The sequence below is a fragment of the Myxine glutinosa genome, chromosome 8, assembly GCF_964187855.1.
Source record: "Myxine glutinosa chromosome 8, kmMyxGlut1.1, whole genome shotgun sequence".
Classification (NCBI taxonomy): domain Eukaryota; kingdom Metazoa; phylum Chordata; class Myxini; order Myxiniformes; family Myxinidae; genus Myxine; species Myxine glutinosa.
In genome coordinates, this window is record NC_136268.1 from 152453870 (window position 1) to 152472413 (window position 18544).

The 18544-nt window shown below is 41.2% G+C and overlaps 2 protein-coding genes across 3 annotated transcripts in view; one reads left to right on the forward strand and one right to left on the reverse strand.

Moving 5' to 3' along the window:
• The window catches only part of CWC27 (CWC27 spliceosome associated cyclophilin), a 70695-nt gene extending 65228 nt beyond the window's left edge, over positions 1–5467 (reverse strand). The window contains exons 1-3 of the mRNA XM_068103416.2: positions 5283–5467; positions 2993–3063; positions 1173–1269 (exon numbers count right to left, since the gene is read on the reverse strand). Of these exons, the coding sequence (XP_067959517.2) occupies positions 1173–1269; positions 2993–3034 (139 nt within the window). The 5' untranslated portion in view covers positions 3035–3063; positions 5283–5467. The remainder of the gene's footprint in view (positions 1–1172; positions 1270–2992; positions 3064–5282) is intronic.
• Positions 5468–7877: 2410 nt separating this feature from the next.
• The window catches only part of AIP (AHR interacting HSP90 co-chaperone), a 115915-nt gene continuing 105248 nt past the window's right edge, over positions 7878–18544 (forward strand). Inside the window, exon 1 of one of the 2 annotated variants that reach the window (XM_078783881.1) lies at positions 7878–7999. The gene's annotated coding sequence lies outside the window, so the exon portion shown is untranslated. Of the gene's footprint in view, positions 8000–8251; positions 8419–18544 lie in introns of those variants that run through there. The other variant, XM_078783880.1, reaches the window with a different exon arrangement.

The following is an 18544-nucleotide window of genomic DNA, read 5'->3' on the forward strand; positions in this document are numbered from 1 at the left end:
AAGGGGACTGACATTGCACCCTGTGCTGTTCTGTACTGGAGAACAAACTGATGAGATGGTGGATCTTGGTCAAAAACTTGACATGTCATGAATAAAATGCCAATGTTTCAATTAGCAATTGTTGGTTTGTTTTATTTTGAACTGTTACAATTTTATTACATTTCAAACAAGTGGTAAGTTTCTTTTGCGTTTTCGGTCCTTTTGAAGTTGGTCAAAATGGTCAAATTTTTCGGTCAAAATGCCCATTTTGCACTGGCCTTTTTAAAGCCAATATCAAGACATCACGTGCAGCTCATTAAAATCATCCCGTACCCCTTGGCTAATCACTGACAGTCAAAACGGCTGTTCAACAGCTGTGCTATGAAGTGACCATTGAAGGTTCAAGTGACCATCCGTGACCGTTTTGTCTGACAGTGAGGACACTATTGTCCACAAATAAGTTCACACATTTACTACACGCAGTGTTATTGTTGATATTTAAAGGTTTCAAAGGTGGTAAGTTTCTTTTGCGTTTCAGTATATATATATATGTATATATATATATATATATATATATATATATATATATACACTCTCAAAATGATACCCATTGCGTAGTAAATGCAAAATCTTGCTGCAAATACCATCCTTCCAACTATATGTTGATATATAATCGCTCTACTCGTAAATTATATTCCTTTTGCTATCGTCAGACAAACAGCAGAAAACATTGGCTCACAACGCTTTGTTTCCAAATTGCCCACAATTCATCGAAGTCTCGTGGATTGCATCACCTCGTCTGGTGTGGTGGCCTCGGTGGGGCATCCTGACTTGGGCTCATTCTCAGCGATGTTTCTCCCTCGCATAATTAAATTAAACTGCCACTCCGGAGAATCATCCCCAAGTGTTGCCACCATGTCCCATTTATTTTGGTGTCAGCCCTTCCTTATTGAGATACTTGATCACTTCACTATTCTAGATTTCATGATGAGCATGATCTGCATTGTGTCAGTCAGAAAATTGATGCTCAAGGAGGAGAGAACCAGTGGAGGACATCATGTGTGAAAGACTATTTTTAATGAAAGTTTTGGGCTCAGCTCTTGTAACATTATAGAATAAAATTCAGAATTTTGAGATTCACTAAGCACTCATGCTCGGTCAATCTTATGCTATTCTGTTGGAATGCAACTTACCATCTAGGCAGCGCTGCACAAATGAACGACACGCTCGTGGAGCCTCTTTTGCCCAAAGTTCTATGTCCAGTTCTCCAGCAGTGGTTTGCAGAAGAACCTGACCACAAAAAAGGGTGAGTACAGTGGTCTTAAAAAGGGGATTAATGGTGAGTGCAGTGATTCACCATCATGAAAATCATTAGGAATTCACTGAAAACGGGTTCAGTGATAATATTCAGAACATATGGAAATCACCTTTGAGAGTTTGATTAATTCTAACCAACACGTATCATAATCTACTCGACGCAGTCGCAAAAACACTGCAGGAAAACATTCCCAGGAAATGATTTAATTTCACTCCGATTCATGTGTTCAACACTCGAAAGGAGGAATCGTTCAAATCATTTTAAGGCCTTTCCATAGTGATCAAGTTGTTGAGCTTCGAGCAGAGCGGCAAAACCATGTTGCTGACAGCTGGGTCTGGTTTCACATGCCCTAAGATATTACTTAACAACCGAGGACTCGCCCCTTCCACTCAACACTCGACCCAAACAAAGCCAATGGAAATCTGATGCAACAAACCCGGGCAGTGTATAATCAGAGGCCTACAAGTCTTAGGCCCACCAGAAAAACAAGATGGCGTCCATATTATTTTGTCTTGGTGCCATGGTGGGCAAAGTCAAGCACCAAATGTGGATGGTCTGGCAGCTGTCGACCAATGGGTGCACATTTCAAAAATAGACCCCCCCACCCCCCGAAGTACCACAACAGCAAAAAAAAACAAGAAGACGTCATGCGTAGCACGATACTTGCAAAATCCCCCCCCCCCCCCCCCCCAAAGTTTTCCTTTGATACAGCAAATTGTCCATTTCATGAAGATTAAAATTTACGATCTTGATCAAAGGCACGATTTCTTCGTAGGGTCAACAGGATGAAAAGTGACGATTTTTCAGATGAAAAATGATGATTTTAGAAGTTTGACCTCGAGTTGACCTTTGACCTTGTGACCTCAAAAATTAGTTGGTTTTCTAATTAATTGAGGCAATACACAAATGCTGTTCTATTTTCAAATAAATGGGATGAAAATTGATGGTTTTTCAGATGAAAAATGATGATTTTAGAGGTTTGACCTTGAGTTGACCTTTTGCCCTCAAAAATTAGTTGGTTTTCTAATTAATTGAGGCAATGCACAAATGCTGTTCTATTTTCAAATCAATCGGATGAAAATTGATGGTTTTTCAGATGAAAAGTGATGATTTTGGAGGTTTGACCTTGAGTTGACCTTTGACCTTTTGACCTCAAAAATAGTATGTTTCCCAATTTAGTGACTCCATATGCAAATGCAGTTCAATTTTCAAGTCGATCGGATGAAAATTGAGGATTTAAAAAACTTGGCCTATGTTGACCTCAAAAATAGTTGGTGGTTGAATTCAGTGACCACTGACCAGATATGGAAGTCCTCTTCAAATTTCAAGTCAATCGGATGAAAATTGAGGATTTTAGAAATTTAGCAAAGTTGGTGACCTTTGGCCTATGTTGACCTTTTGACACCAAAAACAATAGGCTTCTTGCTTTTGGCCAACCCTACCGTTTGGTGAAGTTTCGTGAAGATCGGTTGAAAATTGTGACCTGTAGGCCGGTGACAAACAGACAGATAGACAGAACCACAAACGCAACCGAACAATATTTACTTGAAAAATCTTCGATTTTGCAAGTAACAACCACGTGGAGCTCTTGTAGAACTTCAACACGTCGCAGATAAAAACAAACTGCATTGTGGTTGTGACGCGGTAGTTTTTGTGACGATTGCGGATTATATGATGAAATTACTGCAAACTTACCTTCCCACTGGTGGTTGGTTCATTGATGTAGATATTGCTCATATTCTTTACCTCTCAGGTTACCCAGCTACCTGTGCAAGCATAACACGTGTTTGGTGATTAATTTTATGCAGACATTTCTTTACTAAATAAAATAGCCCACAAAAGGCAAAAATCAATGTCCGGTGGCTCATTAGTAGCCGGCGAAGCCGGTGTTGTGAATGAACGCGTACGTATTATGTTGAAAAGCCAGATGTTGCAGGATCCTTTGAGAATTTCGAAGCTTTGACGCACCAAATCGCTCCATGGAGGCCGCCATCTTGCGGATGCGGAAGTATGCATAAAAAATTGCGAAAAAGTTCAAAAGGAGTTTGTTTCACTCGTCTTTTTTTTATTCACAATATGTTGAAAATCCAGATTTTGCAGGATCCTTTGAGAATTTCGAAGCTTTGACGCACCAAATCGCTCCATGGAGGCCGCCATCTTGCGGATGTGGAAGTATGCATAAAAAATTGCGAAAAAGTTCAAAAGGAGTTTGTTTCACCCGTCTTTTTTTGATTCACAATCTTTTGTTGAAAAACCAGATTTTGCTGGATCCTTTGAGAATTTTGAAGCTTTGACGCACCAAATCGCTCCGTGGAGGCCGCCATCTTGCGGATGTGGAAGTATGCATAAACAATTGCGAAAAAGTTCAATAGGAGTTTGTTTCACCCGTCTATTTTTGATTCACAATGTTATGTTGAAAAGCCAGATTTTGCTGGATCCTTTGAGAATTTCGAAGCTTTGACGCACCAAATCGCTCCATGGAGGTCGCCATCTTGCGGATGCGGAAGTAAGCATAAAAAATTGCGAAAAAGTTCAATAGGCGCCCGCGGAACTACGTAACTTCCGGTTAGTGCACCCTTCGCGACAACAGTCGCGACTGGGGCATTTTCGAAATTTTTCACTTCTTTGGTGGTAGACCTAAAAAGCCGAATTAGGCTTCAATCCCACGCTCCCATGCTCAGTAGGTTTGTCTGATTTATGATGTTGTCCTGCACCTACCGGTATCAATCCCATGCTCAGTAGGTTTGTCTGATTTATGATGTTGTCCTGCACCTACCGGTATCAATCCCATGCTCCCATGCTCAGTAGGTTTGTCTGATTTATGATGTTGTCCTGCACCTACCGGTATCAATCACATGCTCCCATGCTCAGTAGGTTTGTCTGATTTATGATGTTGTCCTGCACCTACCGGTATCAATCTCATGCTCCCATGCTCAGTAGGTTTGTCTGATTTATGATGTTGTCCTGCACCTACCGGTATCAATCCCATGCTCCCATGCTCAGTAGGTTTGTCTGATTTATGATGTTGTCCTGCACCTACCGGTATCAATCACATGCTCCCATGCTCAGTAGGTTTGTCTGATTTATGATGTTGTCCTACACCTACCGGTATCAATCTCATGCTCCCATGCTCAGTAGGTTTGTCTGATTTATGATGTTGTCCTGCACCTACCGGTATAAGCGGTTTACATAAAGAAAGAAAGCTCGGTTTGATTAACGACAGTCACACATTGACATTGCCGTTGAAACGGCGCTATCGTCTGATCTGTCGGCACTGATCTTACTGCCAGCTAACTTCTTCTGGTGGAGGAAGCTGCCATGCCCGGAGAGAACCAGCCCGGACAGCGAGTGAAGTTAGAAGACTACTATACACACATACTGTGAAAACGTATGTGAATCCCAGTTAAAATTTCTTAAAATAGGCCCTAAGCTAGCACATCGTATAGTTACTTCCTTAAGCTTCTTGTGACATTTATTGTAATTGTATGTAGGTATTGGGGAGGACTGTCTGCTCTTCTCTTTTACCAAGTCTTACCAGGTAGGGCAAAGGGGGGCATTAAGCTCCAGGGGGCATTAGGCTCCACTACATTGTAATTGTAAATGCATTATATTTACCTTCAAGATTTATAATGTAGTGCCAGTAGTGGAGCCTAATGCCCCCTGGAGCTTAATGCCCCCCTTTGCCCTACAGTACCGACTACACCTACCTACTCCCAACTACCTAACCTACTGATGCCATCGTGATGGGTAAAATAGTGGCAAGAGGCTTTGGCTTCGCCGGCTCATTGCGGCTTTGCAGTCGGATACTACTACTCGTATTAAAAGCACAGACGAACGCATTCGGGCTCGCCATTTCACGTGACTCGGATGTAATTCCTCGTTTCTGACGTTCATCTACGTAATTAAAACAAATGATGAACGACAAACAATGTTTTTTTTTCGGAAAAATAAATAAATCCGTTAATTATAAATCTCTGACACGAACCCCAAAAATGTCTTCTTCGTTGCGGTAGTAGCTGCTGGAGTTGTTCTTCAGATCGATGTGCTCAAAATATGCACCAACAACAAAATGAACACGGAAGTGCACAACGTGAGAAGGAAAAATGTGAAAGTGTGAGTCACAGTCTCACAGACTAATACGGGTGTTACTGTTGCTAACTCTACCGTCATGGTCAGCATGCACTGCACCAAAGTGATATTTACAAACTTGAGGACTGGAACCGGATGTACTGTCAGCATTAATGAAGCTTTGGTGACGCCGATTCTCTGTAGTGCAGACTCGTAGAGTATGGTATGGTACAATGATGAGGATGACAATGATTGCAGAGGGGGGAGGGGAGTGAGGAGAAAGGAGAGGCAAGGTGGGTGGGAGAGAGAGGATGGGGGAGAGGAGGGGGGGGGGGGCAACTAAATAAAAATATAAATCAAAAAAAAAATCTAAACAAACATTAATCTAAATGAACAAAAATATTAATCTAAACAAAAATATTAATCTAAACAAAAAATAATCTAAACTAACAAATATATTAATCTAAACAAAAATATATATCTTAACAAACAAAAATATTAATAGAAACAAACATTAATCTAAACAAACAAAAATATTATGTAATCAAAAATATTAATGTAAACAAACAAAATATTAATCGAAACAAAAATATTAATGTAAACCAACAAAATATTAATCTAAACAAGCATTAATCTAAGCAAACAAAATATGAATCTAAACAAAATATTAATCTAAACAAACAAAAAAATTATTCCAAACAAAGATATTAATCTAAACACCGAAAATACTAATCTAATCCAAAATATTAATTTAAACCAACAAAAATATTAATGTAAACCAACAAAATATTAATCTAAACAAGCATTAATCTAAGCAAACAAAATATGAATCTAAACAAAATATTAATCTAAACAAACAAAAAAATTAATTTAAACCAACAAAAATATTAATGTAAACCAACAAAATATAAACCTAAACAAGCATTAATCTAAGCAAACAAAATATGAATCTAAACAAAATATTAATCTAAACAAACAAAAAAATTAATTTAAGCAAACAAAACTATTAATCTAAACAAAAATATTAATCTTAACAAACAAAATTATTAACCTTAACAAACAAAATATAAATCTAAACACAAAATATTAATCTAAATAAACAAAAATATTATTCCAAACAAAGATATTAATCTAAACACCGAAAATACTAATCTAATCCAAAATATTAATTTAAACCAACAAAAATATTAATCTAAACAAGCATTAATCTAAGCAAACAAAACTATTAATCTAAACAAACAAAATATTAATTTAAACCAACAAAAATATTAATCTAAACAAGCATTAATCTAAGCAAACAAAAATATTAATCTAAACAAACAAAATATTAATTTAAACCAACAAAAATATTAATCTAAACAAGCATTAATCTAAGCAAACAAAAATATTAATCTAAACAAACAAAATATTAATTTAAACCAACAAAAATATTAATCTAAACAAGCATTAATCTAAGCAAACAAAAATATTAATCTAAACAAACAAAATATTAATTTAAACCAACAAAAATATTAATCTAAACAAGCATTAATCTAAGCAAACAAAACTATTAATCTAAACAAACAAAATATTAATTTAAACCAACAAAAATATTAATCTAAACAAGCATTAATCTAAGCAAACAAAAATATTAATCTAAACAAACAAAATATTAATTTAAACCAACAAAAATATTAATCTAAACAAGCATTAATCTAAGCAAACAAAAATATTAATCTAAACAAACAAAATATTAATTTAAACCAACAAAAATATTAATCTAAACAAGCATTAATCTAAGCAAACAAAAATATTAATCTAAACAAACAAAATATTAATTTAAACCAACAAAAATATTAATCTAAACAAGCATTAATCTAAGCAAACAAAAATATTAATCTAAACAAACAAAATATTAATTTAAACCAACAAAAATATTAATCTAAACAAGCATTAATCTAAGCAAACAAAACTATTAATCTAAACAAACAAAATATTAATTTAAACCAACAAAAATATTAATCTAAACAAGCATTAATCTAAGCAAACAAAACTATTAATCTAAACAAACAAAATATTAATTTAAACCAACAAAAATATTAATCTAAACAAGCATTAATCTAAGCAAACAAAAATATTAATCTAAACAAACAAAATATTAATTTAAACCAACAAAAATATTAATCTAAACAAGCATTAATCTAAGCAAACAAAAATATTAATCTAAACAAACAAAATATTAATCAAAAAAATACGTATCTAAACAAACAGAAAGTATTATTCCAAACAAAAATATTAATCTCAACACCAAAAATATGAATGTAAACAAAATATTAATCCAAACAAACAAAAATATAAATGTAAACAAAAATATTAATCTAAACAAAAATAATGATCTAAACGATAACTGTTTAAAATTAAATTAAATTAAATTAAATTTAAAATAAAATAAAAAAAATAAAAAATAAAAAGGACAAAATCAAAAGCAACATAAACGACAGAGAAATGAAAGGAACCATAGGATTCTATTTCCGGGTGTTGAATGACGTAATTCCTGTTTGCGTAAACCGGATTATCGGATCTTCTTCGCGGTTTAAAGTTCCCCGGTTTTGCGTTGGAAATCAACTTCTAACACCTGACTACTCACTAGGCCCGGTAGGTACCTTCCACCTTCTTTGCAATGCGCTTTATTCATCGGCTCGAATCGTAGCTTTTCAAAAAAACGTTTTTCTACATTCGTCCTGCATTTTTTATATTCTTATTTCCCTTTTTATCATGGAGATCTCCTTTGATACACTTCTCATGGACATTTGTGCTAACCTCTTGGGAAGTGAATGGAGAGGTGGCGCCTTGGAAACACTTTTTTATTGTCTCACTTAAGTATGGAGGCGCCTAGTAACAGTCGACGCCGGAAGTTAGCCGGTCGTCTTGTTCCGGTCTCTGCCCAAACCCAAGGAGCCAGCCCGTGTTTCGTGTCCACTTGTATTACAAGATCGTGTAACCGTAACCATCGGCACCCATGAATGCAACACCAAAAAGATCGCGAAATAAAGCAATCCTCACACTTTGGTGATGTGAGTATTTAATATAATATGGGATGTTGGTATTTAAATAATGGAGAACACAGTTTCGGAATCGGTGGTTAATAACACCATTTTAATGTTATTGTTGGTGACTTGGTGTTCAGCACATGTTTGTAATAAGATTGTACTTTTGCGGACATCTATTTTTTACGTACGCAGGTAGGCATGTAATCTCCTCCCCACCAACCTCCCAACTAACATCGCTCGGTGATAAGATCCCTATGCCATATCACTATAGTATATGACAAGGATTATTTTTGGTACTTTCCTGTTATCCCGGACCTTATCGTTTTTTACCTCAGATTTTTTTTTTACCTCAGCGATTTTTACTTCAGCGATTTTTACCTCAGCGATTTTTTTTTTACCTTAGCGATCTTTTACCTCAGCGATTTTTACTTCAGCGATTTTTTTTTTACCTTAGCGATCTTTTACCTCAGCGATTTTTTTTTTTACCTTAGCGATCTTTTACCTAAGCGATTTTTTTTTTTTTTTCCCCTCAGATATTTTTTACCCCAACGATCTTTTTTAAATTTTTATCTCAGCGGTCTGTTTCCTAACCCTAACCCTAACCCTAACACATAATCCAAACTAGATGGTATTCATAGAATACTTACCCTGTGCAGTCAACTCTTCTGTTTTTGAGCATTTTTTTTTTCTTTGATCCAATATTGCTGCCAAACCACGTGAGCGATGACATCACAAATACCTTCCATCATACATGCCATCATAAATGGATAACAGGAAAGTACCTTATTTTTGCATTCTCCCGATACACAACACAACAACAACATGCATTTTAAGGCCATTTTCCCTGCTAGAGCGGGGGTTAGCCTTGCGGTCCCCATGATAATCTTCTCCATTTTGCCCTATTTTCTGCATCTCTCCTTGTTAACCCCCTTGCCCACATTTCTTCTTCCACCATCTTTAGCCAAGTCTTTCTCGGTCTTCCCCATCCTCTACTTCCTTCTACATTCATTTCCGTCACTCTTCTCAACCAGTCACTTTCATCCTTCCTCAGCACATGACCAAACCATCTCAACCTGTTTCTCTTCACAGCGTCCATCACAGGCTCTATTCCCATCACCTTTTCCAATTCATCATTTGTCTTCCTCTCTCTCAACGATACTCCGCACATCCACCGAACCATTCGCATTTCCACCCTTTCCAGCCTTCGTTGCTGATCTACATTCATGACCCATGTCTCGCTCCCATAAATCATAACACTTCTCACACATGCAGCATACACCTTTCCCTTCAGCTTCAACGACACTCCCCTCCTCATCAGCATGCCACTCAGTTCCCGAAACTTCTTCCATGCACATCTCACTCTAGCAACCGTTGCCGAGTCTCCCAATAGTTGACACAAAACATTGTATATAAAACAAGGTACTCTAGGTCCCCCACCTTTTGGGTGGTATGACCGTATGAGGAATAGATTTGCGTAATATGAAAGTTAAATATTTAACGGTTTCTTTGAAATATCACGTCGGCCCACACAAGCCAAGTTATCGAGATGGTTGCAATGGTGGCATAATTTCGCCCCTTCAATTTCTCCCTCTAAGGCCACCTTGGTCGTTTCTATGTGCGTTCTGACTTCCCGTTCCTTCGTCTCCATTGTCTCTGTCACCTCGTCCAACCTCTTTGTCAACCCCTCGTGTACCATCTGACATTCTTTCTTTGTCGCCATTAATTCCTTCTTTATCTCTTTTTTGCGTCGCTTTCAACCCCCCTATTACCACCGTGTTCTTTTCCACCTGCTCCCCTAACTCCTTTTGTCCCACTGTCAGCTGCTCTACTCCCCGCGTCAGGTCTTCTAGGCCCCCTGTAACCTAGCCGTGCTGTTCCTCACCTCTTTCTCCATGCGCTCCTCACCCCGCTTTACCTCCTCGCGTACCCCCGCGACCTCTTCGCTCACTCCGCGCCTTATATCCTCCCCCATTTCTTTGGTAGATGCCGCCCTCATCTGCTCCAAATCCCCCTTGTGGGTGTCCAATTTGGTTTCTAGCCCGATTTTTACTTCCTCTATCTGCTCCCCCATTTGTTTGACTTCCCGGGCGGATTGCTCCCCCATCTCCCTCAATTTGCCTCCCATCTTGTCTTCTAGCCCCGTTAACCCATTCTTCACCCCTTCCATCTGGTTCTCCTGGATGGCCATTCCATTTTCCAACCCCGTTAACACATCCTTCATTTCCCCGATTTGGTTACCCACGTCCTCCAGTTGGCCCCCCAATTTACCTTCTAGCCCTTCCAACCTGTTGTCTAACCCCTCAAATGTATTGTCTAACCCCTCAAATTTATTGTCCAATTGCTCCAATTTGCTGTCTAATCGCTCCCCCATTCTCTCTTCCAATCCTCCTACTTGGTTTCCCATCTCGTTTCTCATTGCTCCAATTTGGCCTCCCAATTGCTCAATTTGGCTTCCCACACTAATTTTTAGGGCTGCCCGCAGCTGCGCAAAGAGGTCCTGCATATTCATTCCTCCCAATTGCGCAGCGAGCGCAGCCCCTGCCGCCATGTGTGAGGCGCCATCTTGTGCCCCTCCAACCTCGTGCGAGGCGCCGCCATCTTGTGCGCCTGCAACCCCCGCTACTGCACCCTCATTGCTCTCCTACTCCCTGGGGTCCTGGGTTGCCTCTAACCCCTCTTCTACCTCCCCTACCGGCATCCGATCGCCTTGATCATCCATGGCACGATTTAAATTTGGTGGTGTTAATAAAAATTTCGGCCGCTCCAAGTTTTGACCAAATTTTGAGATGTTCTTTTTAAAATTTGGTTCGGGTCCAAATCCCAACTCCTCGACACCAATTGTTACGGATCTCAGAGACGGCACTCCCCTTAGCAAGGGGGGGTTAATCCCCTTGGCCTGTTAAGCTGGCCATCTCTGGTCCTGGTACTTGTAACGCTCTTTTGCGGGGTGGAATTGATCAGGGTTATTGGTCAAGGTGTTCTCCCAAATACCTTTACCAATCCCTCCGCAAAACAGGGAGACAAGTACCGCTCGAACCACGGACAAGATTTCATACCTAATGAAAAAAAACGCATATATATATATATATATATATATATATAGTCATGTGAAAAAGTAAGTACACCCCATGTCAAGTTTTGACTTTTTCAAAATATTTCAACATACAGCTATTTGATCTTCATTTCAACAATATTGATAGATAAAGGTGATATAAAATAACAAATATCATGAAACATTTACATTTTGTAGTCCATTGTGTAATTTAAATAAACATAAATGCAAATTTCGCATGTGGAAAAAGTAAGTACACCCATACATTTATCACCACTTCAAATACCTAAAATTAGAATCAGGTGCACCAGCTCAGGTGCAAATGATTAGAACATCGTTAGAGAGGATCTTGGAGGAACCTGTCTTATTTAAACCTCAGACATTTAGTTTGGTTTGCTCTTTGTTGTTGAAGTGTGCGGCGTCACCATGCCGAGATCAAAAGAGCTCTCTGAGGCCTTCAGAAAGAAGGTTATAGATGCCTATGAGTCTGGGAAGGGATTTAAATAGATCTCCAAACAATTTGAAATCAATCATTCGACTGTCCGGAAGATCATCTGCAAGTGGAGAAGATTCCAAACAACTGCCAACTTGTTCAGGTCAGGCCGCCCCAGCAAGTTCAGCCCGAGAGCAGACCGCAAGATGCTGAAAGAAGTCTCTAAGAACCCCAGAATGTCATCACGGGACCTACAGGTAGCTCTTGCCACTGTTGATGTCAAAGTGCACCAGTCTACCATTAGAAAGAGGCTGCACAAATTTGATCTACATGGGAGGTGTGCCAGGAGGAAACCTTTGCTGTCCAAAAAAACATCAGGGCAAGACTAAACTTTGCCAATGAACACCGAGGCAAAGACCAGCACTTCTGGAACAATGTGCTCTGGACAGATGAGTCAAAGGTAGAGCTATTTGGCCACAGTATCAGAAGACATGTTTGGTGAAAACCAACGACAGCATTTGACCACAAGAACCTGATACCAACTGTAAAGCATGGTGGTGGAAATATTATGGTTTGGGGCAGCTTTGCTGCATCAGCGCCTGGGCAGCTCACCATCATAGAATCCACTATGAATTATTCAATGCACCAGAGGGTGCTTGAGGATAATGTGAGGCCATCTGTCGGAAAGTTGAAGCTCAACCGAAGTTGGACCTTGCAACATGACAATGACCCTAAACATACCAGTAAATCCACCAAGGAATGGCTGAAAAGAAAGAAATGGAGGGTTCTGGAATGGCCAAGTCAAAGCCCGGATCTAAATCCCATCGAGATGTTGTGGGCGGATTTGAAACGAGCTGTGCATGCAAGAAACCCCTCAAACATCGCACAGCTGAAAGAATTCTGCATGGAGGAGTGGACAAAAATTTCTCCCAGTCGATGTCAGAGACTGGTAGACAGTTATAAGAAACGCCTACTTGAGGTTGTTTCTGCCAGTGCTGTGTATATTGAGAGTCTGGCAAACTGAAATACTGGCACCATGTTGCATACCTAACTTTGCGCGCTGGCACTGCGAGATGTATGTCAGCTGTGGCAATCCTGTAGTTCTGTGACGAGGGAATCGATGTTATTACTGTTTGGTCGCAGATTTAATGAGGAACAACTAATTCAAGTTAGTGACGTGTTGTTTGTTATTGGAATAATAAAATCTGCAAGCGGCGTCATTTATTCACACAAATTGTTTGCCTGTCGCGGCACACGATGTATTGTCAGCTGCATACAGCATACTGATAAATTTTATTTCTCTTGGCATGAAATTGTAATTTGATAAAATGCAGCTTGTATACTAGTTTTCATCTATTATCTGGAAACGTAACATACAATAAAATAAAACATTAATAAATAATACAAATACTGCCGTACGGGAGTGCTCAGATTGAATTGGGGCTCCATATCAACCTACACCCACAACGTTGTGCAGAGTCCTATTTATTGAAACAATCCAAATTAACTGTTTTTTTTGGCAATATAATATTTGGAAACGGTATTATTTTCTCCAAAAAAAGTTACGTTTTCAAAGAACACTTTACTCAGGAAACTGACACAAACAGTGACAAATATTGCGTCATAAACAAGTATTTCCTGATATCTTCTTCTTCTGTATATTACTTTCGTTTCTTCTTTGGTTTCTTTGGTTTTGTAAATAATTAATAAATACCTGTTATTTCTTACCTTTGGTTTCTTCTTTCCCCCGATCGTTCTCGGAGACAGACGTCCTGTCTCCAATTGAGTACCTGTGGCACGATTTGGCCAACGCTCGGAATCGGGTTTAGTCCTTTGTTAATGGCTCGGGCTGCGGATTGCTAAACCGCTCGGCAAAAGTTCATTGGAATTATGTTGAAATTATTCTAGATTTTGTTAATGTGACCTTTAAAAGAAACAAAAACCACATTTGACATTTCGAAACAAATAAATTGATCCTTGAAAATGATGTAAACTGATATCGAACTCAATTCATGGACAGGACTGTGTTAAACTTCTGTACGTTTTCCAGAAGTATCTCTTTATTTTGCACATTAGCCAAATTCTTTTTTAACAAAAACAAAAGTTTTTTTTTTTTTTTTTTTTTTTGTATACTGAATCGAGGCTCGTGAAAGAGCTAACATTTATTTCACAAACAAATCAACCAGACAAACAAAACACAAAAAGAGGGAGCGGAAGACAAGATGGGGAGAGAAGGGGAAGCACACAACCACAACATTTGAGAGCAGAGAGAAGTGTGGGAGGGAGAGGGCTTGGGGGCAGGAGGCGTGGGAGGGGAAGGGCGGGGGGGGGAGAGGTATAAAACACAAGGGGACCGAAATTAGCGGGGGTAGAAAAGATCAAGGTTTTGGATGGGGGAGGATAAGAGATGGTGGTGAACAGCTGTTTTAAAGACCTGGAGGGTGCAGTGGGATTGAAGAGAGTGAGGGAGTTTGTTCCAGAGGCGGGAGAAAAGAGGAATGAAGGAGTGAAGGTGAGCAGAAAGTCTTGATTTTGGCAGTTTAACCATAAGAGGGTTGCAGGCAGATCTTGTGCGACCTGTAGGAATATTTGGGGGACAGAGCCCAGAGAGGGCTGGGGGGGCAAGGCCAGAGAGGAGTCGGTAGAAGACGGAAAGACCACCAACCTGCCTGCGGTGAGTGAGTGAAAGGCCCTTGGAGTTAGCTTCATCGCGGGAGATTCCAATGATTCTGAACGCTTTGGTTTCAACAGCGTGCAGACGGGCGAGGTGTGAGGCAGGAGCACCAGACCAGAGGGGAGAGCAGTATTCCATAGAGCTGCGGATGAAAGCCTTGTATGTGGTGAGGAGCTCAGGTGTGCCAAGGAAGGACTTCGCACGACAGAGGATGCCCAGTCGGCGACTGGCTTTGGAGGCCAGATTTGAAATGTGGTTTTCCCAGGAAAGATCATGGCAAATAGTGAGACCCAAAAGCTTGAATGACAGAACTTCTTGGAGAGGATTGTTCAGAAAGTGGATGGGAGGGTTTTCCAGTCGGTCTTTTCGGAGAGACATCGTAAGAGTGTGAGATTTATCAGGATTGAAAGACATGTTCCATTTGTTTGCCCAGTCTGTGATTTTGTCCAGGTCTGCAGAGAGTGAGGAGGCTGCAGACTGCCGATCTGAGGGATGAGGAATGGAGCGACAGAGAGTAGTGTCGTCAGCAAAGAGATAGAGAGGATTTTCAAGAGAGTCAGAGAGATCATTGATGAAGACCAGAAAAAGCACAGGGCCCAGAACACTACCTTGGGGAACTCCAGCCTGAACAGGAAGAGGAGATGAGAGAAACCCATTCAGGGCCACACGTTGACTACGACCAGAGAGGAAGTCCGCCAGCCATGCGTGGAGATTTCCATGGATACCAAAGGAGGAGAGTTTGGTGAGCAGAGCAGGGTGCCAGACCGTATCGAAGGCACGTGAAATGTCAAGGGAGACGGCTCTAATTTCCTGTTTGGCGTTGAGGACCTCCATCCATTGTTGAGAAAGCAGAAGCAGCATGTCCAGAGTAGAGTGACCAGGTCTGAAACCAAATTGATGATCAGAGATCAAGCCATTGGAGAAGAGGAAAGATTTCATATCTGAAGCAATGATGGATTCCATGACTTTGCTGATAATTGGGAGAAGGCTGATTGGTCTGTAGTTGCTGGGATCTGTTTTTGCACCTTTTTTGTGCAAAGCGGTGATGTTGGCTGATTTCCAAGCAGATGGCAGATGACCTTGAGCAAAAGAGAGGGTGAAGAGAACAGAAAGAGGGAGTGAAAGAGCAGAAGAACATGATTTTAGGACCCGTGGGCTGATGCCGTCAGGACCAGTTGCAGAATCAGAGTCGAGGGTTGACAGAAACTTTTCCACCTTGTCAGGAGGAAAGGACACAGAGTCCAGGAGCAGCTGGGTACGACTGGGTACTGTGGGTACAGAGAGGGATGGGTTTGGGACACAAGATTTAGAGGCAAACACAGAGTTGAGGCATTCAGCTTTTTCACGTGCGGAGTCAGCCGTTAAGCCGTTTGAGGTGAGGGAGGGGATGGAGGGGGAACAAACACCAGAAACAGATTTGACCAGACGCCACCAGGATTTGGAAGAGGGAGACAGATAAGAGAGTTCGGTCTTGAGAACGGTGAGATATTGTTTCCTGGCTCTCCTGAGGGTGGACACACACTTGTTTCGGGCTTTGTGAAAGGAAATGAGATTTCCTTCCGTTGGATTTGCTTTCCAGGAGACGAAAGCAAGTTGTTTCAGGGCAACAGCCTCACCACAAGATTCCGTGTACCATGGACGGGAGGAAGGGTATGACAACTGAAGACGAGATGGGATAAATCTGTGCATGAGAGAGAGCAATTTACTTTGAAAGAATTCCCAGGATGAGTTGATGTCAGAGGCGGTAGAGATGGGAGACCAGTCCAGATGATTGATGGCTGCTTGAAGACCATGCCAGTTGGCCTGAGTGAAATGCCAGACTCGTCAACGCTGAGGAGGCTCTCTGAGAATGGTCAGAGAGATGTCCACTTTGACAAGCACATGATCAGATGAGCCGATTGGAGCAGAAGAAGAGCAGCAGACATTTTCAGGGAAGTTTGTCAAACTGGTTAAATTACGTTTAACCTGGTTTCAGGGAAGTCAAACTGGTTTCAGGGAAGTTAAATTACGACTGGGATTACGGACAGTAAAATTACAGTTCAGTACTTCGTGTAACCCCCACGAGCATTCAGGAGAGCACGTACACATTGAGGAATGCTGCTCACGAGATTTGCCAAGGTTTGGACAGGAATCGCTTGCCATGCAGTGACAATAAATAGCCTGCTGCAATTCACGCACAGAGGTCGGCTGCTGGTCCAAGTGGTCGATTTGACGTGTTAATTCTGCCCACAAGTTCTCTATCGGATCCATATCCGGGGACATGGCAGGCCACTCCATATACTCTACACCACGGTCAGCAAGAAAGTGTTGGATCATGCGAGCACGATGAGGCCGTGCATTGTCATCTTGGAAGACAAAGTTTCCTCGAAAGGTTGCACGAGCAAATGGAAGCAATGTTTCTTCCAGAATGGCCCTGTACTTGAACTGGTTCAGGGTTCCATTCAGAACAACCAGGTCAGTTTTGCCCCCTGCATGAAAAGCAGCCCAAACGGTCACCTCACCACCTCCAGCTTGGACTCTTGGCACTATACAATCTTTGTTGTAGGCTTCATGCACTTGTCTGCGCACTCGGACGCGGCCATCTTGACGATAGACCAGAAATCTAGACTCGTCACTGAAGATCAGGTGATTCCAGTGTCCTTGCTGCCATTGACGGTGCTCTCTGGCCCACTGCATTCGGCGCTGGCGGTGTTGTCTGGTCAGGCGTGGCTTTCTCAGGGGACGCCTGGCACGATAGCCTGCTTGAACCAGTCGTTGGTTGACTCGCCTTCTGGATACAGGCACATTTGTCAGTTGCTGCCACTCAGCCCTAAGGCGATTAGCTGACTTGGTACGACCATTGCGGACTAACCGGTGCAGCTGGCGATCATCCCTCCTTTTGGTTCTGCGGGGATGTCCTGGCCTCGGTATTGGAGTAGGGACACCCCTCTGAGCATTTCGTTTCAGGATCTTTGACACCTGACCTTGAGTGATGCCATACTGCCGAGCAATAGCACGCTCTTTCATGCCGTAATTTCGTAAAGCCACCACTCCATGACAAACAGCATTGTCGAGTTGACGGATCATCTCCTGAGGAAGTGGCAATTACTTTTGGAGACGTGCAGCAGTTGTTTTCCACTAATACAGAACGCAACAACCCTTGTATACCCGAATGTGAAGCCAATCGTCAAATGCACCTGTCCGTACATTTTGCCACGCCACCTGTGATATAATTCTGTTGTTGACTTCTTGCTGCGACAGACAATCAGTGACATGGTTCTTTTAACAAATAAATCACCAAAGTGTAAAATAAACTCACCAGATTGATATACTCAGTTAAGAAAGTAAACCCAAGTCAAGGAAAAAAAAATATTCCATATTAAATGCCGTCTGTATATATATATATATGTATGTATATATATTGTTACGGACGCGGTTAATGATGTTATTTTGACCGAGCGGTGGTGTAACCGTGACCGAACAGTTATTCCCCGACTAATACCCGATTTGCCCCAAACTTTGGCCGGATCGCGCCACCGCTATTCAATCGGGAAAACTCTAAAGCGACCGAATACAAAGAGGAAGAAGACGTACAGAAGAGTAATTGGATTTATTATTTACACATATAAGTAGGAAGAAAGCAGTCACGTTTATTTACAGACGAGATTAGATACACAGTGCAACGCTAGCTTACCTACAGTCTTAATTAACCCAGGGACAGAACAAACAAGGACAGACTCACTCGGGGAATGATGATAGGACTGGCGGGAGATGGATGGCTGGCGGGATAGGGAGGTCCACTGGTCCTTCAGCACGATTGACTCGTTGGGCAGCCGCCGCTCCTCCGCCGCTCTGCTCCAAACTGCCGTCCAGGCCTCACGCTGCTGTGGCTGCAGTTTCGGTGGCTCCAGCTGCAGCAAATGCAGTTGCGGTGGCTCGAGCTGCAGTTCAACTCTGGACTTCTTGGTTGGACTCAACTCCTTGGACTCCCTCTCGTCTCTCGGTAAAGGCT